At 35.7% G+C, this 24,767-nt stretch overlaps 1 protein-coding gene across 1 annotated transcript; it reads left to right on the forward strand.

Moving 5' to 3' along the window:
* The first annotated feature begins 3,654 nt into the window (after positions 1 to 3,654).
* On the forward strand, positions 3,655 to 6,467 carry ATXN7L3B (ataxin 7 like 3B). Its single transcript, XM_090273630.1, has one exon. The coding sequence runs from the start codon at positions 3,981 to 3,983 to the stop codon at positions 4,272 to 4,274; it is 294 nt and encodes a 97-aa protein (XP_090129756.1). The 5' UTR covers positions 3,655 to 3,980; the 3' UTR covers positions 4,275 to 6,467.
* The last annotated feature ends 18,300 nt before the right edge of the window (positions 6,468 to 24,767 follow it).

Consider the following 24,767-nt stretch of genomic DNA (forward strand, 5'->3'; position numbering starts at 1 on the left):
GTCAAAGGGACTTTTTAAGAAAAAGAAGATCAAAACTATGAACACTAAAATGACAACAAACTCACAACTATCAACAACTGAATCTAAAAAGTATAAACAAAATCCAACTAAGTAAACCAGAATAGGAACAGAATCATAGGTATGAGGATCATTTGAAGAGTTATCAGCTGTGGGGTGGTGGTAGGGAAGTGGTGCAGGGACTAAGAAGCGTAATTGGTTGGTACAAAATAGACAGGGGGATGTTAAGAATAATATAGGAAAGGGTGAAGCCAAAGAACTTATGTGCATGACCCATGGACATGAACTAAGGGGGGTGGGATTGCTGGAGGGAAGGGGGGTATTGGGCAGAGGGGAGAAAAGGGGAAAAATTGGAAGTACTGTAACAACATAGTCAATAAAATATACTTAAAATAAACAATTTGGAAAACAATGATTCAAGGACATTAATTAAATTGTCAAAAGTCATACCACTTTAAAAAAGAAATACAAAAGGATTAAAGATCTTCTAGTTGCAAAAGAACTAAGGAGTTATTTCTAACTTCTTTTTGTGGTATACATTAATTTAATGTGAAGAGTTTCAGTTCATTTCAGTAAGAAGGAAAGCATGCTTGTTGAATGATAAAAGGAAAAGAGCAGTGGCAGTGGGCATCAGTAAAAATTGTTAATATCATGATAGTGTTCCCTTTCTGAGAGTAAATATAATAAAATACTGATGAAAAATCTAAACCTAGTCATAGTCATGATTATCTGAATTTCAATTAATATAATAGTCTGCTTATATATATTGAGGTAAGCTTTATTAAGACCCACCTTTATTGAATAAATTGAGAATTTGAGTTTCAATTCTCACAATACAAGGAATATTAAAGGAGCAGAAAAAACGATCTCTTATTCTCTTTTGCCAAATTCATTATGCAAGGGTTTTCCTGATAATTTGGCCAGAACAAATATATGCGAGCCAATCATTATGAAGAAGAGTTGCTCACTATAATTCTTTTAAATTTTTGCTATTGAAAGTGTGGTCTATGAACCAGTAACATCAAAGTATGTTGGAAATGCAGAAACCCATGTCCTTCTCCAGAACTACTGAAACACAATCTGCATTTTAAAGGATCTCTTAAGTGATATACATTCACATTAAGGTTTGAGAAGCATTGCTTTAGATTAAATCTGGAGAAGGTGTGGGAATGGAAATGACTATTTACATCGGTATTTTCTTACCTAACTAGACTTGTCACAATAATAGGTATACAATACTATTTGTCAGACACTTTGTGAAGACATTTTAATTCATCGTCATGTTTAAATCTCACTAAAAACCTATGTGATGAAAACTGTTATTGATGTTTTATAATGAGAAAACTGAGATCATAGAAGTTAAATTGTGTAAATTCACACACGTGATAACTGGTAGGAGGCAGTTTAACTCAAGAAATTGTGCACTTAATCATTATATTTTATGGCTTAGCATGTGACTATATGCAGATTTTAACTTATACCAAAATATGATGCCAATTTTTGAAGGGAGAACATATAAATTATGACTCAATTAAAAAAAATCTGCTTTACAGTAAACAATAACTTACTATGCATGAATCTCTACTAGCCTACCATTTCAAAATCCTCCATCTCTGCCAGTTTGTGGTTTTTAAGACATTAAAATACACATATCAGAAAATTTTGATGGATGCAAGTACTGGCTAATTAATCATAAAACAAATGTTTAACTTGTACTTAACCTCTACTCATAAAAAACTAGAGATACTAAGAATGAATTCTAACTTTCTAAATGATCATTTCGATAAATCTAGTACCCATCTGACAGCATACCCAGTTATTAGAATATTATTGACCATATTCTCTATGCTGTACTTTACATCTCCATGACTATTGGGATTTATTGAGATGATCATTTAGTATTGGGTCAGTCAAAAAGTTCATTTGTTTTTTTCCATAAGGTGGCTCTAGTAATGCTTATTGTCTTTAACTTCACTTGAAACAACTTTATTAGGGACTACTGTATTGTATTATGACAGCTGTCATGTCAGAGTACATTTTAAAAAATCAAAATTGGTGAATTTTTGTGTAGCCATTTTAATATTGAAGATGGAAGAAAATAAACAACATCTTTGACATATTATATTTTATCATTTCAAGAAAAGTTAAAAGGCAAAATAAAAGATTTGTGCAGTGTATGAAGAAGGTGCTGTGACTGATCAAACATGTCTAAAGTGGTTTGTGAAGTTTTGTACTGGAAATTTCTCACTGGACAATGAATGCTTCATGGTCAGATGCACCAGTTGAAATTAATAGAGATCAAATTGAGACATTAATTGAGAACAATCAATGCTATACCATGTGGGAGATAGCTGACATACTCAAAATATCCAAATCTATAAAGTTATTGGTAAAAATAAAAAATGTGTCTTTTATTTTATGGAAAAACCATAGAAACTCCATGGCCAACCCAATCACTGGGGAGTACACCTGAAACTAATGTAATGTTGTCCACATTAAAAGAAAGAATTCTAAAATTATTTGAGTATTCTGATAAATATATGCTAGAAAATTTTTATTTGTATCTGTCTGGAAAGATCTATATTTCCTTTATTCTGGAAAGGAAATTATAGAATCAGACAGATATAAAAACATAGGTTTAGTATTTCTTCGGTCAGATCTATTTTTTGATAAACATAAAGATAAAGAGGCTCTTCTATTTCACAGGGCTGGTAGTGGGAACTAAGAAAACGTACCACCAAATAAAATAAACACTACAGTGATTTTCTTACATTCACATTCAAACTAATATGATTAAAACAGCTGACATTTACTGAATGCTTCTTTACATGTAAGTAACTGTCACAAGAGGATTTTTTAATGGCATTGAATTTTAACGACGAAATAGTGACTAGCTTTATTCAGACAAGGAAATAACTGTTGAATGTTGGATCTGGGGATTAAATGGCTCTAGTTCTTAGAATTCATCATACACAATTTTAGAAGCCTCTTCCTCTAAGTATATTTAACATATTTCAGATTTCCTCTCTCTTCTATAGAGACTATACAATGTTCTCTCTGAATTACTTTAGAGATGTATATGATGATCTACTTATAGTCACATTGACTTAGTGGTCTTATAAATAAGATAAATGTCTTAGATTCGTGTGATCAGTACATATTATTTCTTCAGTGTCTTGTTTTTCATAAGAAGAAGGAGGAGGAGGAAAGATAAACTATAAATTGGTTCCTTGCACCATCTAGTGGATTTAAATGACAACTGCGCAGTATCATAAATGATTATAAGTTAATTATACATGTCAAGTTTTCAAACGTATCGGAGAACTTTCGTAAAACTGTACTTTGGATCACACCACAAATATACACAGTTATTATTTTCCTTTTTCATAAGGAAATCAATTAAGCGTAGGTGCTGAATTCATTAGCGACTGTTTAAACCCACAAATAAATCAGAGAACAGCATCCCTGCAAGCTTTTTACCATCAGAGCTAACATAAGTCAAGCACATTTCAATTCGCCCCTCTGTCTTCCTGAACTCCAAAGCTTCCGAGGCAGCTGCTGCACAGAAACGCCAGGAGCCTGCAACCAGCCAGTGCGCAGGCGCACTTAGGAGCGGAAGCGGGGAGGTGGGGCTAAACACGGAGCAGGGAGCGGAAGAGGCCCGGGCTGTTGCGTGAAGGGCTGAGTGAAGCACGGAGACTGTTTGGCAGTGAGTCTGGGGTCCGCCGGAGCTCAAAGCCTCAGACTCCGGGAGACGCCAGAAGAAACTGAGGACTTGGTGTTCCGGAGCAGTCGCCGCTGGCTGCTGCTTCCCTGCCAGCCCACGCCCCCACCCTCGCAGCCCGAAGATCCGGCACTGAGAGGCCTCTAGGCCTAGACGCGGCCTGCGGAGCCCGACGCGTTGCTGCCAGTGCTGCTGTGAGTAATACGAGCGCCCTCTCCACGGTTGTTTACAAATTAAAATGGAGGAAATTTCGTTGGCTAACCTGGATACTAACAAGCTAGAGGCCATCGCTCAGGAGATATACGTAGACCTGATAGAGGATTCTTGTTTGGGCTTCTGCTTTGAGGTGCACCGGGCAGTCAAATGTGGCTACTTCTACCTGGAGTTCGCGGACACTGGTAGTGTGAAGGATTTTGGCATTCAACCAGTGGAAGATAAAGGAGCGTGCCGCCTTCCGCTCTGCTCCCTTCCTGGAGAATCTGGGAATGGGCCTGATCAGCAGCTGCAACGCTCACCTCCGGAATTCCAGTAGCTGCAACGTGAGAGCCTGAGGGTGACCAGGACAATAACATAGACCGGTCCTGTGGTGTGGAGTAGGTAGCTAAGTAGAAAAATAAAACAAGAGAAAAGTCCCAATTCCCATTGAAGATTCTAGCCTTTAAAAACCCAAAGTTGAGAATTTAAGAATTTGGATTCTTTCAGCTTTGAAACCCTGGGCAGGAGGAGCAGTGCATCTTGTGCGCCATGCAATACAGGTTGATCTTTAAACAAACCAGGACACTAGGAGTGCACGAGATCCCTGTACTGTCCCCAGTGCACAGGTGAGCAGCTGTGTGCCCAGCATATAAGACCCTTTGGTTCCTTATCCTTTTCAGTCTGCCTGAGTCAAGGGCTTCCTGGATAACTGACACTTGGGACATAACTGATGGTCAGGCCTTTATCTTTGGGCCCCAGTGGGACTGCTCCTCTGATTTCTGAGCCTTTGATTTGGGCTTCTCCAAGACAAAATGAAAGTCAGGAGTGAGATCTGGATATTAACCATTCCAGTTTGGGAAAACGGAGAAAAAGAATTTCCTAATGAATCTGGTAGGGGAAGTTCTGTGATCCTGGCGCCAACAAGAAGAAAAAGTCAAAGCCACCAGTTTCCCAAAGGTCCAAAACTTACAGTGACTTCAACTGACTTGGGGACAAGGACTAGCCTTTTGTTGAACAGAGCCCTCTTTCTGGCACCCCATCTGGCGGCATAGGCTTAGCAAAATGGACATATTGGTTATCCAGGCAGGTTGAGGATTTGGTTATGGTCCCTTGGGGAGATAGCAGGAGCTTCTGCAACTATGCACGATCTCTCAAACTGCAAGATTCATATCTGGATATATTATTCTGTGGATAACAGTTTGGTGGGGCAGTCATTTTCCTACTCTTGAGTTACAGTTACAAAGTCCATGGGCCTAACTTGGTCATTCTGACAGGTCACGACCTGCCTTCTACCCTAGGGACAGGCCTCAGATACAAAGGAGTGTCACGGCTGTGCAGGAGGCTGTGGTTTGAAAGCTGAGCCCAGAGAGGACCTCTTCCAGCAGCCCTGAATAATGTGAATGGGTTAGTGTTAGGAGCCAAGGAGCAGGTCTGGGTTTTCTCCCATCTGCCTGTGCAGTGTCCTATTGAATGCCCCATAATTTCCTTTGGGAACTTGGGTTGTACAGTGACAGAGCTCTACTATGGTGAACCTCTAGACTGACACCACCTTTTCTGCCCCTCACAAGGGGCAGCTCTTTCCAGGTGGTCCTCTTTGAACCTTGATTATAGGAGCTGTTGGTGGTTGTTCAAAGTCAAGGAAGGGCCTCCAGAAATACCCTGGCTTCAGGGAATGGGCTAGGAGAGAATGGAAGGTGTGAGCCACATATCAAAACTACCCTCCACTTTATTCTGATTGAGGGTTTATGAATTGTAAAGGGATGGGAGCCTCAAGGTGAGCAGGAATGGTGCTGCTTTATTTGAAATGTTTTCTTACCTCATTCTGTGTCCAGTAAGGGTCACAGCCCCATCTGTCTGGCTTGGCCCCATGTTCCTCTTGTTCCCTGCCCTACTGCCTTTCTGGTACAGCTCATGACTCCAGGTGCTGCCTGCCACCCTGCTTTCACAGTGACCAGTTTCATTTCATCTCTTGATGCTCCTGCTTCTGAAACCTGTCCAGTGTCCTTTTCCTTGGCTTCTTTTAAGATATTTTTCCTTTTGTTTTTGTGGGAGACTCAGGAGAATTTTTCTTGTGGCTCCCTCTGATGAGACTAGGATGAGAAGAAAACTAAATTGTATGTGAAGGCAGTGAGATTCCTAAGCCTTTCTTGGATAGGACTGCCTTGCTAATATGCCTTCCTGCTGTGTCTTACTTTATAAGGAGTTGTATCTTCCCACTTCCATGTGGATATTGCTTCTTAGGACCTAGGCAGAAGGGCAGTAAAGACTAGAGACACATACACGGATGGCGTGGGTCCTGATCCATTTTCTCTTAACACTGGCTGTGCATGGATCCTTCCTTATTCCAGAAGAAACAGTTTGGGCTGTATGGACTGATTTGGGTTACATACTCTAGAAGATTCAGGAAACCATAGTAATAGGGCCTCAAGACTTGTTGATTACTGCATTCCTTCCTAGAGTTGTCCTGGTCAGCATTGGGGCCTAGTTACAGATTTGTCTTTGGTCCAAGAAATGTGATTACTTTTTAAAAACTCATTTGGAAAGAGCTAAAATGACTTGAGGTAACCTGTCCTTGAATTTTTATAGATAATTCCTTCTAAGGGCATATAGAAGGAAAGGAAGGTCTGCGTGAGACTTTGGCCTACTTGCAGATAATGTCTGGGTAACAAGTGGAGGGTAAGGCCATGGTCCATCCACTCTTCCTTCAGAGAGGGAGCTCAGATTTTGACATTACTATTTTCTTTCTGGCCTTTTCTACTGGTTAGAGGAAGAAGAAGTGGGAAGTTTATATTATCTGTCACTCTCGGTTTTTTGGTTTTTTGTCCCCCACTATTAGGGCAGTAGCCCCCTGTTTTGGATGGCTATGAAGTGGGCTGGAACAAACTTAATTCCTTTTGTTTTGGTGGAGATAATGCTCCCTACCATAGTTGACAGTGGTTAGGACCTCTCTCCTTTTCCCTACCTATCTTCCCTCTTAACAGCAAAATTCCTATCCTTTCCTCCTCAATTAAATGTATTGATCACCCTGCAATTCTATTATGTATCTCTGTGTGTGTGTGTATGGGGGGAAGGGGGTTCTCTACAAATTTTCTGTGCTTTGTGGCTTATTCTTTCATACATTAGTTCCTATCACCGCATGCCCAGGGGCCATTGCCTGGCATTATCGCATGCTGGGATCATTGGGGAAGTGTGTAGTGAAACTCACCCCTGTCCTTCGTTTTGGAGAGTCTTATTTTTGCATAAGTGGTCCATCCTATATAGATTGCTAACTGTGTATGCCCCTTGCCCCTATGGCTGCTGGTGTATATAAATTGCATCTCCCCCTTGGTAAACAGTAATAATAAAATTTTGAAAAATGACTTTATTTGGCCTCTGTATGTTAATCCTTTTAAATTGTACATTTTTTTCAGGTATTGATAGTAAAATAAATGTTGAATTGCTGTGGAACCTTAGTCACTTCTTCCTGAATTCGAGTTTTATCATAATAGATAGACAAACTGCCCAATTTTGAGAACAGATGGAGGAACTGCCCAACTTTGTTTCTTCATTTAGTTATGCAAATTTAGTTTTCTGCCACATCCAGTGAAAGAAACTATGGAACCTGCCTTTTTTCGTATGAGGTAAGAAGCGGGTAAAATAAATAAACCAAGCCTATCAGTAGGTGTCCAAATTGAATGGAACTCAGTGTATCTTAATTTCACCGCCACTTCAAGCTAATATCCTTGCTCTAAAAAGGCAAGTGATTCATAGGAAAAATGAGTTGGCCCTTGTAAAGTTAATTTTTTCCCAATACTTTATATTTTTATTTTACCCCAACTCTTTGTTTTTCACTTTGTTTTTAGAATAATTCTGAGAGTTTTCACTTCTGTTTCCTAATCTGAAGTTGGAGCACTTACCCCAAAGTTGTGATTGTTATACTCCTTAGTACTGATAAACATTACTTGTTTGCTAAATGTATTCATTAAAGAAACTATCAAAAATGGAAATAATGTTTAGATGAATAAAAATTATTATAGAAATTGAGCCAGAGAAAAAATTGCTGTATGATACCTCGGGGGGTCTTATGGACATGTAACATGGTATTGAATCACTTAACATCCAAATATACTTAGTACTAACTTTTCTGAAATGAGATATGTACCAGACCTTAGTGCCTTACTGAATTCACTTGATGATAGGACTTTTAAGATTATTTTCATGTTTTCTAATAACCTTTATCTTAAAAAAAAGTTACATACCTATTAGTTTCCTGCATTTAACTCCCTAGGTACTACATTTTAACAACAGCATGTAGCATGAGATCAGGAACCTAATAAATGGTTACTTAATGTTAACAAAGACAGAAAATGAATTATGCTCAAGTAGTTAAGGATTCAGGAGGAATATTCTTTGCACACAGTAATAATTTAGTAACGTTACCTTTCATTTGGACCTATCTGAGATACTTTAAAGTGTTTATTAAAAAAAAATGTTTTATGAAATGAGAATATATTAATTGCTAAAAACCCAATGTTCACCTTTCACACTGATCTTTAATTGTCATCGTTAGTAAGTTGCTGCTTCTGAGATCAACTAAAGATAATTGTTAACATCAGACTTTGGAAGTTTTACACTGCTGTGGGAAGTCAATCTCTTTGCTTCTCACTTATGTTCCAAAAGATGCCCATGATGCTTTGGAGGAAACCATTTGTTACAAGTGCTATGTTTGTTTAAAAAGATAACTGCCGATAGAACTGTAAATCTTTGAATTTTCTGTTTGTTTCATTTTGAAAATATTTTCAGTCACATATTATTTGAGCCTCATTGGCTATGTGAGCTAAAAAGAACATACTAAATTTATTTTAGAGTTGAGAAAATATGTTCAGCATCTGTGATTTGCCCACAGTTCAGAAACAAAAATAAAGAAGCAATAGAAGCAAAAGCAGAATGCTTGTGCTAGGCCAGTGCTCTTACTGAAGCAATATAAATTTTAATCTAGTAAATGAAAGGATTAATGTAAAGACACGCTGTGGTTTAAGTAGAATGAAAACCTCATGGCAATGAGTTTGAAAATACTGGAAAAAAAAATTTAAATATAAATCATCAAAAGAGACTTAAGCAATTTTTACTTTTTAATAAATGAATACATCTAGAACTTAAGAAGAAACACCAGATCATCTCATTTGTACCCTGATACACACATAAGAACACTAGACACTTAGAATTTTACATACAGTACAGCAGAAAAAGAAAATTATGAAGATAGTTTATTTTTTTAATAAAGATGTTTAGTAAACCAGATCCTTTAAAATATCAAAATAAACATTATCAAGTCAAGTTAATCTCAGAAAAGTAAAGTTTTGACTCAGTCATCACATCATCATTATGTGAAACCTGAAAATTTTGATAGATACAGAAAATATTTTGTAAAATTCAATGTCAGTTATTTTAAAAAATAGTTATATAGGAGCTAGGGCTAAAGAACCCATGCACAATGATAAAGCCTGTATCAAAAATACACAATCGCGCTGCTTAATGGTAAATACCTGGAGGCATTCCCTTTAAAATCAGAAATGGAAGAAACTATTGGATAATTTTATAGATTCTGTACAGACCATTGGAAGAAATGATAGAATGCAGTAAGGTTGCTAGATATAAGGTCAATATCCAAAACCAGAATATAATTTTTTAAAGTTACATTTATAATATACTGCACCAAAAATTATAGTGGTTCTCTGCATTAATATAACAAGGGAGATGTAAGATTTTATGGAGCAAATGATAAAATTTTCTTCTGGTATATTACAGAAAACCCTACTGGATGGAGAATATAAGATAATCATGGAAAGAAAGTACAATATTATACAAATATAAGAATAGGAAGTATCTTAATAAAAATACAAATAGACATTTTCATAAAATTTAACAAGCTAATTCATTTTAAAATTTATATGAAAAGCAAGGTACAAGGTTAAAATCTTTTTTAACGAATGTTTCTTACATACTGTAATTTTGGTGCAGAAACAGTGGAATAGAATAGAGAGTTCAGAATTAGGTGGAAAAAACACATTTATGTTATCCTATGTATAACTGAGTTGGTATTATTTTCAGTGGATTTTAAACCAATATATTGTTATGAAATAGTTTATCAAAGATTAGTAATTAAACTGCACTCCAGACACAAACATTTCTGTGTGCATTTAAGACTTCTTTCTTGTAAATAGAATAATTATATGCAAAATATAATGGCTATAAATTAAATCTTTAAGTAAATAGATGGAATTTTGAACTTGAAAATGAATGTAATAGAACTTACAACGATTAAAAAATGTATGCCAATAAAATTAAAAACAACGTATAGGTAAAACCTCAGTTTAATTAAAATGGAAAAAGGAAAAACAACATGAAGTACAATATTGCTTATTAGTCATTTTGCTTACTTAGCAGAGTGTATAAGTATTTCCTCCTTGCCTCTCATTAATAAACCCACGTGCTGTTTTTCTAAGTAGATAATTGAATAGTAAAAGTGCAGCAAAGAAAACAAGGTAATGCTGAAAGTGCAGTTGGATGTGATTAGAAGATGGCTGACCATGGGAATAGTGACACTGCCAACGTTCTAGAAACTCAAGGAATAACGGCCAGAGAACTTAGTGAAGGTGAAGTTATCAATAAAAATGAGGAAACTGGTTGTGACAAAAAGGATAAAGATGTTTCAAAGGAAGTGAAGGTGTCAGATATTTCAAAATATTGAAAGTGCAGAATGTCCAGTAGGTAGAATTCTGAAGATAGTCTCTCGAAATTCTTGTCCCCTGGCCATTCAATCAAACAGTTATCTAAATGCTGCTATGAAGGTATTTCACAAATGTAATTAAAGTCCTTAGTTGATCAAAGAATGTGGAGAATTTTTGGCTGGACTTGACCCTAGATAGGTGAGCACTTTAAAAACAGAGTGTTCTCCATCTAGTAGTAAAATACATCAGAGAGATTTGAAGAGTGTTCCCATTTCAGCACGCAGGGTCAATGTTATAGTTTGTACAACTGTACAAAGCCAGCACTGCCTACATAGCTATTGTTTTTTCATTTTTTAATTTTTTTCAAAGATGATAATGCTGCATCTTTTAAAAATTGTATCCCAAATAAAAATAATAATAAAAAAAATAGCAACCAACTAATCACACATTGACCTTCCGTTGATAATTCAGGAGGTTTAGCCTAAAACAAATGATATGGGTCTCCCCAGATATCTCTTTGAGGAAACTTACAAAACTGACAGAAGAAAAAGAAGAGTAAAGAAAGCATTTGGAAGCAAAGCAGAAAAAGAAGAATATAAGCAAGTGAAATAGGTAATCAAGGGAGGAAGAAGCTACTTCCTGTAGTAATGAAAAATATCAAAGTGAATTGCATGATGAGGAAGAATACAAAGTATTAAAGTTCATAGGCATTATTATACTCATATTTTCCCTTAATCTTCACTCTCTAACTTATTAGAATACATTTGGGAAGGTGACATTCTTCAGAAACTCTGACTTTGTGTTTATATTAGTAGCTAGAGCAATAGTACTACACAATTATGAAAACTAAATATGTAAGATTAACCTAGTTAGGGTAATGGGTGGTGACAGGAGTAAAGTAAGGCTTTCCTGAGAAGGTGATGTTTAAACTGAGAACCTAGAGTTAAATTAGTTACCTGGGATAAACTTGTCAGAGTAGTAAAAGAGTGAAATTGGGGGCTGGGGGATATTAAGAATGATGGAAATGGGAAAAGCCTTTTGGGGAGCTCATGTGTTAGAATCATTCAAATGTAAGGTTTAAAACTAGGAAAATTATATTTTCTGCCTCTATAGATGGAAAAAATCTCAGTTAATATAAAACCTCACATCATCTCTATCAGGAGATTTCTGGATTCTATTGAAAGGAAAATCATTAGATGGTGATCTTTATTAGTGTCATAAACCTCTTGGTTGGATTTTATCAGGTAAATAGATAAATAGTAATTAGGTATGTAATTCCACAGAGCTCTAAGAAAACAAACTCATTAACATAATAGCACCCTACACCTGGGAGGTTGGGAGGTTAACCTTACATCTGTAAGGTAAAAGTGGTGTTTTAAATACACAGGACCTCTCCACTTTTTAAAAAAAATTATGTATTTGTTCGTTTATTTTATTTTTAGAGAGAGGGGAAAGGAGAAAGAGAGAGAGAGAAACATCACTGTGCGGTTGCCTCTTACTCGCGCCCCCAACTAGGGACCTGACGTGCAACCTAGTCATGTGCCCTGACTGGGAATCAAACCAATGATACTTGGCTTGCAGGCCGATGCTCAATCCACTGAGCCACAGCAGCCAGGGCAGGACTGCTCCACTTTTAATGTGATTTTATCTCCTAAACTGCTCTTCTGCTGGACTCTTAGCCTCCTAGCTTTTTCTGTTTTCCAAAACATGCACACATGCACATGAACACACATCAGTTATCACTTTAAATCAAGTCCTAGTTCAGAGTAAGTTTAGCTAATCGGCATTTGCTCTTGCTGTTGTATCAATTATTACAGTTCAAGCACTTACTTGCAGACCAGCTGCTTTTTACTGTTTAAAGGTAGATTAGTATTGGCTTCTCAGAGAAGGAAAACTCTGACTCCAAAAAACCTCCGCTGCCTTGCGGCATACCTCTTCAGGGGAAAGGCTAAGGGAGTAAACCCCGACAGAAAATCCGGAGCCGGAGTCCCTAAGGCGGTTTGACGTTGTAGTCAACACCGGCAACTCCTGCGGCGCACCTGAAGCCAAGCTGTATTGACTCCGTCTTTCCCTTGGACCCTTCAGCTGCGAAGAGAGGGGGGGTCTGCTGCATGGGCAACAGCAGACCCTCCATATCACCCTGCCCAGGCTCTGTAGCTTCAGTAGAAGCTACACCATCGTCTCTCGAGACGGACGGATGCCGACGACGACGAGTATTGGCTTCTTAAGTACTTGCCTTATAGATAATTTTTTTTTAATTAAAAGTGCTTGTCAGATGATGTATGATAGAATTGTACACCTCAAACCTACATGATTTTATTAACCAATGTCACCCCAATAAATTCAATAAAAACAATTTTAAAAGAATGACAATATCTGAAAAGTTGTCTTTACCATCCTGAATGGTTTTCTAGTATAAGTGATGAATTCAGGACTAACCTAATATATAGATAAGATGTTTAAGTAAGGTTATAAAACTGCATTATTTTTACCTATGGTTAACCAGTGACATGTATGCCTGCTGATAAAAGAGTATGTATATGGAGGTAGGGAAATGCCAGATGATCCTCTGAGCTTAAATTTGTTTAAATCAAACACTTTTTTTGTTTGTTTTTTTAGAACTGAAAGGGAATCTTTAAGAGCATTTAATCATATCTCTCTCCTTTACAACTAAGAAAAATATCTTCCTATAACTTTGACTCCTTTAAAATTTAAGTTGTCCCTTGGTATTGATGGGGGGTTAGTTCCAGGACTCCTATCAGATATCAAAATATGCAGATGCCCAAATTCCCTTTATAAAATGGCAAAGATAAATGAATACAGTGAGCCCCCTGCATCTGTTGATTCTCAACCATAGATGGAAAACAATACAGGTATTCATTGGAAAACTGCATATAAGCAGATCTGTGCACTTCAAACCCGTGTCTGTTGAAGCATCACCTAGATAAACCAATCAGCAGAGTTCCTGATGCATTATAATTGTTCATTAAATTTTTTTAATTTTTCAAGTTTATTCCTGTTTGAAGATAAATGATATTAAACATGAAATATGCAAAAATCACAAACTTATTAAAAGCTACACATATACTATTAAATAAAAATTTTGGAGTTGGGAAGGAGGGGCTAAAGTTGAAAAATAAATAAATAAAGGTACTCTTGTTATTTCTGCTCTCTGCTTAGTATAGAACTCAACAATGATCCAGCAGTTCACTTAGACTTTGTCTAGTAGTTGGAAAAAATAACCTCGGTCTTGACTACAATAAACTCTGTGATCCCAATCAGTCGAGTATCTTTACTGATAAATTAATAAGCTTGAATGAAATAATTTATTTCCATTCCACCTGTAACATTTTATAATTCTATGAGCTTAAATGTTGGAAAATAACTACCCAAATCATTTTTTTTTCCAAGACCACTTTTATCATCTAAATGAAGAGACATTGGCACAGTTCAGTTATGGGTTCCTTCACAACAGTGTGTGGTTTCCTGTTTTATAAATTGTTCCATGACTTTGCTCTAGACCACCACCTCTTAAGTTAGAAGTGTCTCATTCTAAGCCATGCTCTCATCTCTGTTTCAGAGTTACATAGCAAGGCCATACATAACTATTTCCAAATAAATTTCCCACAAAAACCTCGTCTTTCATATTATGCAAAAGTGAAGTCTGGGAAGCTTTATTTTCAATATATGCACCAATGAATTTTATGCATTCTAAATGCTGAGAACTGCCCTGGAGAGAAAGCAGAAAATAACTAAATTCTTTCTTTTAATCTCCAATAGACAATCCTTAGGATTTTTGGGACCCTGGACTTCTTTTTTTTTTTTTTTTTGTCTGAGCTGTATGTATGAGTTATTTTATTTAAAAATGTGAGAATTTAAAGACGTCAGGCACATGCAATTTCTTCACAAACATCAGTTTTAGAACCATTTATTCCTTAAATTATGGCACTGAGATTTCTTACCTCTCAAATGGTGTAAGAAATATATTATCTCTTTGCACCTAGGCATTTAAAGGCTATATATTTCAGTATGTGGTGCTAGTCTTCTGTTTTCATATTGTTGAATCAGTTGAAAAAGTTGAAAAGGATCCATTCTTTTGTTTAGGAGTTTAGTGTTCATTTTAAAGGGTTCTTGCAGCATGGACAAAAATGGCAGTCTGGAGTAATGGAAAATATGAAATAATTTATCATATCACATCAGAATTAAGGCCTATAATGAACTTCTCAGTTGCATTTGTAGTGTGGCAATTAAGTTTTTTGAACTTATCTCAGATACCATTTCTCAGTCTTTCAGTATCAAGTGTTTTAAACTTCCAGCTAAAACTTTGATTCAAGAGTCATTGATTTACCTCCAACAGATCTAATGATTATTCATAAAATTTAAAAAGACTGATTTTGCTCATTATCAGCTTATCATCATTAGGTGTAATAACTTTTATTTTAAGTAATGACAGCAGGCCACAAGAAAAATAGAGTAATAAAATCATCTTCATCAGAATAATATTGTATTAGTAAAGAACATATAAAAGAGTAAAGACTCCAATTGGTTTATCTAGTATTTATAGGCTGTTTAGTATTAACAAGGGAAAGAATAATCTATAATGTAGTCTAAAATCCACCCCCCATGAAATTAATATTAATTGGTCTGTAACAGGTATAATTTTTATTATTGGCAAAGCTATGAGGTAGGCTCAAGGAGGAATTAGATGCCCAGAAGGTGGTATATTAGGGACTTTTATCAAGTTTAGATGGGAAAAGATAATTAAGCTGCTTTATCTTATGAATGTATGCAAGTATTTATCAGACCTTCTGCCCTAACAAAGCCCTAAGGGTTGTTAGTAGAGTGGGCATACATTCGGGTTTTCCTGGGAGAATCTGAAAACCAACCATCATTATTCAGGTATTGGTAGTAGTGCTTCCCTGTCCTTTCAAATGTATTATGTTTAAGACAATAAATTATATCATTAGCGTAGTTGTAACTCACAGGAAAACGAAGACTTTTTTAAAATTAGAGATTGAAGACCAAACTGCTGTAATGGAGGCCATAATAGCAAATGTTCAAAGGAAGTGTTAAATTTACATGTAATACAAGATGATAACATGTACTAATCAGAACTTAGAAATAAAGATAAAATTTGCCTTGACATATAGTCAAAAACGTAGTGTGGATTAGCTGATGGAGTAATTTGGAATATATGGAACATTTAAGCCATGTATGGGAACATATGGGAAATATCTTTGAAGCTGGATGTTCCATACTTTACGTGATTTGGCATAAAGAATGGACAAAGGATAAACTGAAACAATGAAACAATACATTGTTATTATATACCCTGGAAGTTCAATTGATTGCACTTGTGAGTGAAAGCAAATTATCCAAACTTCGAACTTTACCTGTGATTCTGGCAAAGCCATGGGCAGTTTGCAATCTGGGACCCAATCACCCTCTTTGAGGTGATAATCATAAACAATGCAATAGAGCTGGTAACATGTAGCAATTCACAGGTATTAGTAGGCAGCATCACTGAGCAGAAGCAGGGTAAGAGTAATTCAGAGTGATTGGCTCTATCTTCGGTTTATAGCAATGGTTCTTGGATGGGGATAATGTTCCAGGCCTTAAAAGTTACCTATTATTAATTGGTGCTATTCAGTACAATATTCTGCTAGGACAGGGATGCTCTATGTCTGGAGCTGTAGATAACTATGAGCATGAAGGGTGGTGACAGCTCCTTCAGAGGTAATAATATATCATGTAAACAGAAAAGTGGCTCTTCTATGAAAGACATTAATCCTTTTGTCACTCTACCCCTACCTCCAAAAAGAGGTGGAAGAGAATTTAGATATACATGTTCTGTTTTTCAATCTTAATAGATTGCATGTCTCTTTATGTATATGCGAAGCTGTCCTGATACCCACCTGGCCCATTCCAATTCCCACCACTTTCTGTCTGGTCTCCTTTCATTCTAATTTCCTGTGTTCGATCTGGAAAAACACACCTAACAATTTATGTAACTGAATAATCCAGCTGCAGATATTATGATCGAATCAGGCCCTACAATTAGAAATTGGTTAGCTTGTTGTAGCAATGAAAAACAGAATAACATTTTTAATTGATATTGAGCAAATTGTTAAGTTACAACATAGAAAATTAAATCTTCTTGTGATAACTATAATCATCATCATCTACAATTTAGTCCACATGCATTAAAAAGGAAAAGTATGTTCTACACTGCTGAATTCTCTGTATGTGCTTCAGTTCCTCTCACTGACATATATGGAACATACTCATTAATTGTTTGGGATTAAAAATATATATATCACACACCTCTGTGTGACATTGTACCAGGAGCATGATTATGTGTATTTTTTTAAACCAATTTTATATTATTTTGAGTGCTAGGTATGTTTTCATTGCGATATGTTTAATTCCAATCATGAAAGTGAAACTACCCCTCTTCCACTTTACAACTGAAAGATCTGAGGCACAGAGAAGTTAAGGACCTTACTCAAAGTCACAAAGACTGATCCATCCATTGAATCAGTTGGTGTCTTGCTGCATAACAAATTGCCACAAACTTAGTTACTTTAAATAACAAAAATTTATCTCACAGTTTCTGTGAGTAGAGTCTAGGTGTAGATTAACTGGGTCTTCTGCTCAGGATCTCACAGAAGTCAAGGTGTGAGCCAGAGCTGCTGCCTCAGCTGGAGCTCTGGGTCCTCTTTCAAGTTCATTGACTATTGGCAGAATTCAATTCCTTGTGGCTGTATGCTTGAGTTTCCTGTTTTCTTGTTAGCCTTTGACCAGGAACTGCTCTCATCTTCTAGAGGGCCCCTTTCAGCTCTCGCCATACAACTACCTCTTCTTACAACATGGGAGCTTAGAGCCAGCAGAACATCTCTGATGCTTCACTCCTTTTTAAGTACTGACATGGGTAGGTCAGGCCCACACAGAGAAATCTCCATTTTTTGTGATCTCAAAGTCCAAAGGAACCTGTTTATAGGCCTGATAGTGCATTATATTCACCATCCTCCTCCACTCTCTCACTCTTTAAAGGGTTTAAACAGGTGTATAAACTTGGGGAGCAAGAGGTTTAGAAGCCAACTTAGATTTCTGCTTACCACACCCATTTACAGACTTAGCTTCACTCCACTCTTAAGTACCTAGATGCTATGCTGTTATGAAAATAAGGGAGGCCTTTCCAAGGGTGCATACACTGTTTGCTGTCTTATCTGGTCTTCAGTGAGCAGGGTTGTACAAGTTTGAGATGAGTATCATTTGAATAACCCACAAGAGGCTCTATCTACCAAATCATGAAGTTCTCCAGGGTGTTTTGTGCATCCCTATGGAAGCACAATATCCATGGACCTACAGCCTTGCTTTTACCAAAGCAAGTCAACATCTGATATTTAGGGGTCTTGGCCATTGATTTATTTCCATTCTTTGGGAAAACTTATCAGTAAATGTGAGATCTAAATAACAAAATATATTGTAACAGCCCCTTTTTTGGAGCACTTGCTTGGGCACTTTTGAAACATCGTTTCCTCGCCTGCTCCATCTGCCAACCATCACTGTGACCTCCCTCAGGACTAATGGAGATGACCTGAATAAGCACACTTCTTGCAGGTGGGGACCATTAACCCTAACCCAGCTCCTTACAAAGTTTAGAACTCTGTTAGAATGTTAGTTTCATGAGAACTGATGAGATTGTCCTGCATATAGCCCAGCACAATGACTGACACATTACAGATGCTGGCTAAATATTGGTAGAATAAATGATAGAAGTAAATGTATATTGAGTTGAATAATATTCTGTTATCTTAATTCCAAGAGCAAAACTATAAATTCATTTTGAACTTGACATGGGGGAACAAAATTCTCTTACCATTATTTTAATTATGAAATCATTTTTCTAAGTAATTGTATATTTCAGGATACTATTCTGCAGAATTTAATAATTTTTTTAAATTTACTTAAAAAAAATAAACTTAAGATCTTACATTGTTAATCATACTTAACGTCTCTAAGAATCACCCAGCAAAGATATCATTTAGAATGGAAGGGCAGACAAAGAGCTTACCAGACAAGAAAAAACTAAAGAAGTTCATCATCACCAAATCATTATTATGTGAAATATTAAAGGGACTTATTTAAGAAAAAGAAGACCAAAACTATGAAAAATAAAATGGCAATAAATACATATTTATCATCAATTGAATCTAAAAACCAAACTAAGCAAACAAGAATAGAGACACAATCATGGGTATAGATAATGTTTTGATCATTGCCAGATGGGAGGGGGTGTGGGAGAATGGGTGAAGAAGTGAGGGGATTAAGAAATATAAATAGATAGGCATGGAACAGCCATGGGGATGTAAAGTACAATATAGGAAATGGAGTAGCTGAAGAACTTATGCTTACTACCCATAGGCCTGAATAATGGTGTGGGGATTGCCTGAGGTAGTGGGAGGCGCTGAGTAGAGGGGGACCAATGGGAGAAAACTGGGACAACTGTAATAGCATAGTCAATAAACTGTAATTACAAAAATAAAAATTAAAATGTTCAAATTTTTTTCAAAAAAGAATCATGACATTTTTAAATTATTGTTCAGAAGAATAGCAATATACTATTTGTCCTTTTATGTCTAGTACCTTGTGAATCCAACCATTGAAATGAAGCTTTTCTGTTTGCTTACAAAATGCAAATGAGATAGATTAATATTCATCTCATAACTTTCATTTCCTAAGAAGCATCTTGGCAATTAAAGTTTGATTAATTCATTTCTTTCTTTCGGGGGGCAGCATTAATTAGATCATCACAACTTCTAAAAAGCTAAAATGCTAGGATATGAGGGTAGACTATTATATGATGGTTTAGTCACAAATTTTACATTAAAATTTTACATAGAAGAACAAAGTTATGATTTGGTAGCTTAATACAGTAAAAGAAGAGCTTATAACAAATTGTACCATGCCAAAATAAAAGCATCTAACAAAACTTAGAGAACTACAATTAAATTGAACTACTGGCACAGGAAAAAAACACACGTGGCTTTAAAACATTTCTCATTCTTCATATATCTTATTGTTTATTTTTACAATTATGCTTACTAAAATGAAATTCACCCTAAACTTTTCCCAACTCTAGAATATCTGTTTCTGCCATGATGGAAACTGAATGAAATTTAAACCTTGATGAACTTTTAGTGACCTGGTAAATATTAGTGGCCAAATTTCAGGTGTGTTTAGAGCAGCAGATAACTTCATGTGTTCTGATAAATGTCATGTCTGAATAGAATTTTTTAAATAGTTACTTTTCAAAAGAGTTCACACATTGGCAACATTTTTAGATTTGAGCACAGACAATTCATTTATTAAAAAATAACAACTAGATTATAAATCACTTCAGCTATAATTTTAAATGTCACTCACTCACTCCCAATGATTTTGTTCTTTGTTTTTAATTCTATGGTTTTGCAACAGGTCAACCAATTATGGAGCAGTTCAGCTAGTGAATCAGTAAAATGTCTTCTGAGTATCATTTAATAGACAGCCTTTGATCTAAAAAAAGAATTCAAGTGCAGTCTCAGAAAAAGACCAAATCAATGTATTAGAGTATTTCAAAGTTAACTTTTGGGACTGAGTTAAAGCCCCAGATTAGGAATAAGGAGAAGATAGTAATACCAGTTCTGTCACAAAAGATCCATGTGATCATTGGCAAATAATTTCTCAAACTCATCTTCAGACATTTTTTTCTCAAACTCATGTCTAAAAAAAAAAAAAGGATAATAATTCCTACCATTGCACCCTGACAGCGATGTTGTCAGAATTAATTAAAGTCACAAATATGACTGGGCTTTTTAAACACCAGTGTGTTCCATTCCTATTTGTGTTAAACCAGTCAATACACATGAATGTTGCAACTGTATACCCAATGTTCACTAATATCTTCAGCAGGAGAGAGCTAGTGCAACATTCACAAATTACCCTGTTTAATGTCATTAAATTTTAATTTCACTAAAAGGTTATATATCTATTATATTTTCTAGAAAGAAAAAAATGTAGTTGTCTGCACTGTGTTATTTCTTTGGTAATTTAGACATTTGTCTAAGTATTGCAATATTGCAACGATTTCATAGTAAGATTGTGTAACAAAACGTTTGAAAGAGAAGTTGGCAATTCATTTTTCTCTTAAAATGTTTTTAAAGTATATATAAGTGTGTAAGCATAATTATAAAATAATCTTTATTGTGTGACTTGTGAAGGAGCATAGCTTATGGAGAAGATAACTTACTCCTAACTCTTTTGGTTATTCTAAAGGCCTCTTTGTTGTTGTAGGATTGCCAATATCTGCTATTCTCAGTGCCTGATTCAAAATTATACTAAATTTCAGCAAACTATCACAATTTCACTTTTTTCATCATATTTTTATCCATGTATATTTTTTAAAACATGAAAAAAACACAATTACAAAATTTGTGTAGCTTTCCTCTTCTGTGTTTTTTTCTCTTTTTATCAATTATCCATTCCATTATCACGTAGTAATATGAGAGGTAAGTAGCCTCTCATTACCAAAATACATAAATGTACAAACCATATTGTGGAAAGCTAAGAAATAATGTTTTTCTACACATACAGTTCAATCAATCCAGTTAAATGTTGCACAATATCTATAGTTATTTTCTGTAATTATAAATATTGCAATTATGATGTATCCACAAAACAAGATATTTATTAAAAATAAGTTTTATTTTCCTAGCCTTGTACTTTAGGGAGGTCAATAAATTAGTTTAACCTTTCCTGCTAAGGTTTAAATCACAGAAATATTTAGAATGTAAATATCATGAGGTTAGAGCATCTTACTCATGATCGTACAATGAATATAGGATATATTGCTGTTGTACAATGATTTTTGCCACAGAACCATTCACTTATTTGCAAGTAATTTTTTTGTTCCATTATTTTTTATTTAATAACAGAAGCCATGCTTTCTGCCTTTAGTCTTAATGGGCCTTTTTTTCAATTATCAAAATTGTTTTTGTGTTGGTGCAAGATACTTGGTTATAAAATACAATAGGAGGTTAAAGAATTGAATTACCATATCCTTTTATTTAAAACTTCTGACCTACCAAACACAATTACAATTGGTAGCTATTTTTAAATATACCTCTGATTCTAAAATATTTTTGCCTAAATAAGAAGCAATTTTAACTTCTAAATTTGAGTCACCAACAATATGTCATGGTGACTACTGATCTGGGAGTTCTAGTTAAAATAATGCTCAGTTATTTATGGCATCATAAGTATTGCCAGGCCCTGCACACACTCAGTCTCACAGCCTTAGTTATATGTCTTTTACACTGAAACATAACTGTCTCATCCCTGAGACTTCTCCCAAAGATTCCTACGTGACTTTTTGTAGGCCGAATCATTATACATGCGCTTTCCAGATTTGGGGAAAACCATCTGGCTCTTTTTGCCAGATGTGATTTACAGACAACTAGACAAAAACTTGGTTTATAATAGAGATTATATTTAAGTTGAATGGTTCTAAATTAGTGCAGCTTTAAGATGCATGAGCACCCTGCTATTACCATAAGTAGTCAGCACAGGCAATTTAAATTGTGATTCCCTTGGTGAGATTTTAGGTTTGATGACCTCTTTTGACTCTCAGCCTACTTGAGCTGAATTTCTCAGTTGAGTCACCTCCATAAGTTTAACAAAAGCACTGAGTTATTGTCCACAAATATGACAATTTTCTCATGAGCTTGACCAAAACTGAGTTTAACCTTTAGAGAGATGCTCCTGTGCAGTGGTAACAGTGTAGAGGTTTCAAGATGATAAATATCTGGATTTTAATCACAACTCTATATCCTCTCATTTTACCATTTTACATATTAGGTAACTTTTCTGAGCCTTGATTTTTTTTTTTTTCATATGTACAATGATATATTAACAGCAATTTTTTATGTCGGTTGTAAAGGTAAAAATTCATACACAAACACACAATGTAAGTCCTTAAAACTTAACATATGTTTATCTCCTGGAGTAGCAAAACTATCTACTCACTGATTTTTCTCACTTTAGCTTTTGTTTTATCTACCCCGTAAACCACCAAAGTTACCTGCTTATAGCAGAGGCCCTCATTTGACTCTGAGATGCCCTGGGTATGTCTGGATACTTAGTACATCAGGCCCATCAAGATTCTTCTAGGGGATAGGTCATGAAGAAATACTGTGTTTATGGTCGGAATTATGTTCCCTCAGAACTCATGGACATATAGACAACAATATGGTGGGTGACTGGGCAGCGGGAGAGCAGCGAGTGGAGGTGGCAGAGAGTATAGGGGGGATAAATAGTAATGGAAGATACAAAAACATTTAAAAGGACAAATTAAAATTTAAAAATTATATATATATATATAGAGAGAGAGAAGCCCTAATCATTACCAAGTGCTTCAGAATCTGATTATATTTGGACACATGGCCTTTAAACAATTAAGGCAAAATGAGGTCATATGGATGGGTACTAATCCCCTAATATGATATGACTGGTGTCCTTATAAGCAGATGAGATTAAGACACAAATAAAATTTATAGGAGGTGACCAAGTGAGACCAGAGCTAGAAGGTGGCCACCTGCAAACCAAGGAGAGAGGCTTCAGAAGAAATCAAACCTGCTGATACCTTAATCTTGGACTTCTAGCCTCCAGAACTATAAGAGAAGAAATTTCTGTCTTTTACTCCACCAAGTCGGTGATATTTTATTAATGTCAGTTCCTGCAAACTAATACAACTATTTATTGAAACCAGGAGATTTGGTTTAAGGTTGATAGCTCAACAACTGAATGAGGGAGGTTTCTCAGTATACCCTGGTACCTATAACTTCGATTGCCAAGTTCTCATAAAATTCTGACCAGTGTTTATTGATTGTACTGAAAAATAAAGGTGAGTAAAAAGAGAACTTTTTAAACCACAGTACGTGCACACAATTGATAGCTTTAATACAACTAGCAGACCCAGAACAGAATTCGGGACACCACATGGATCACACACCATACAAAGAAGAATTTGAGAGGCATCAAAATAGGATACAAAGTGGAGATCAAGTATTTTATATGTTCATTTTCTTTTTTATTTAAATTTATTTATTTATTTGTTTGTTTATTTACTTTTAGAGAGAGGGGAAAGGAGAAAGAGAGGGAGAGAAACATCACTGTGTGGTTGCCTCTCACTCGCGCCCACAACTGGGGACCTGATGTGCAACCTAGTCCAGTGCCCTGACTGGGAATCAAACCAGTGACACTTGGTTTGTAGGCCGATGCTCAATCCACTGAGCCACAGCAGCCAGGGCCTTATATGTACATTTTCAGTGAATGTGTTAAAATATCCTAGAGGGTACAATTATAGGGTGGGGCAAAGTAGGTTTACAGATAAGAGTATGAGAAACAGAGTTTGTTCTTGTATTATTATTTATTAATCTTTGTATTATTTTCTATGCAAACAACTGCAAACCTACTTTTGCCCCACCCTGTATATGTAATTAAAGGTAATACTGAAGATGGATTACTACCTGACATAAAACTTGAGTTAGTCAAAGAGCATGTCTGCAGAGTTGGTAATGAGGAACACTGAAGTTATCAAAAGATATCTGTAGCCATCTTGACAATTAGTTGATTTTGACTTAACTCTCAATCCAAAATACATTTAGAAATAAATTATCCTCATAACTTTACATAGATGAACAGCCTGGTGAAATGAATTTGTCAAATATTGGCATTATTTCCTGTTCAAGAAAAAGCAGAAATGTTCTTTTTTAATAAGCAATATGTTTGTTCAGAAAAACAGGTCTCTGAAGCCAAATAAACAGCATGAAGTTATTGGGTACAATAAAATACAAACACAGAAGCAGGGCTGATCAGAACAAGTTTGTGAATTAAAGTTTTCTCATTTTATATGTTCAAGCTGTCTTTCCTCTCCTATTGCCATTTTTTTAAACATGCTACTTCCATTTCTCAATGCTCAGTGCCCAAATATTGTTCAGTTTTCATTTATTAATGTTTTCATTCAAAAGATAGATTATAGATCTCTTCCTGTGCATTGGTCATTCTCACAGTTCTAACTT

Source organism: Furipterus horrens, unplaced genomic scaffold, assembly GCF_987537825.1.
Source record: "Furipterus horrens unplaced genomic scaffold, mFurHor1.1.pri manual_scaffold_4, whole genome shotgun sequence".
Taxonomy (NCBI): Eukaryota; Metazoa; Chordata; class Mammalia; order Chiroptera; family Furipteridae; genus Furipterus; species Furipterus horrens.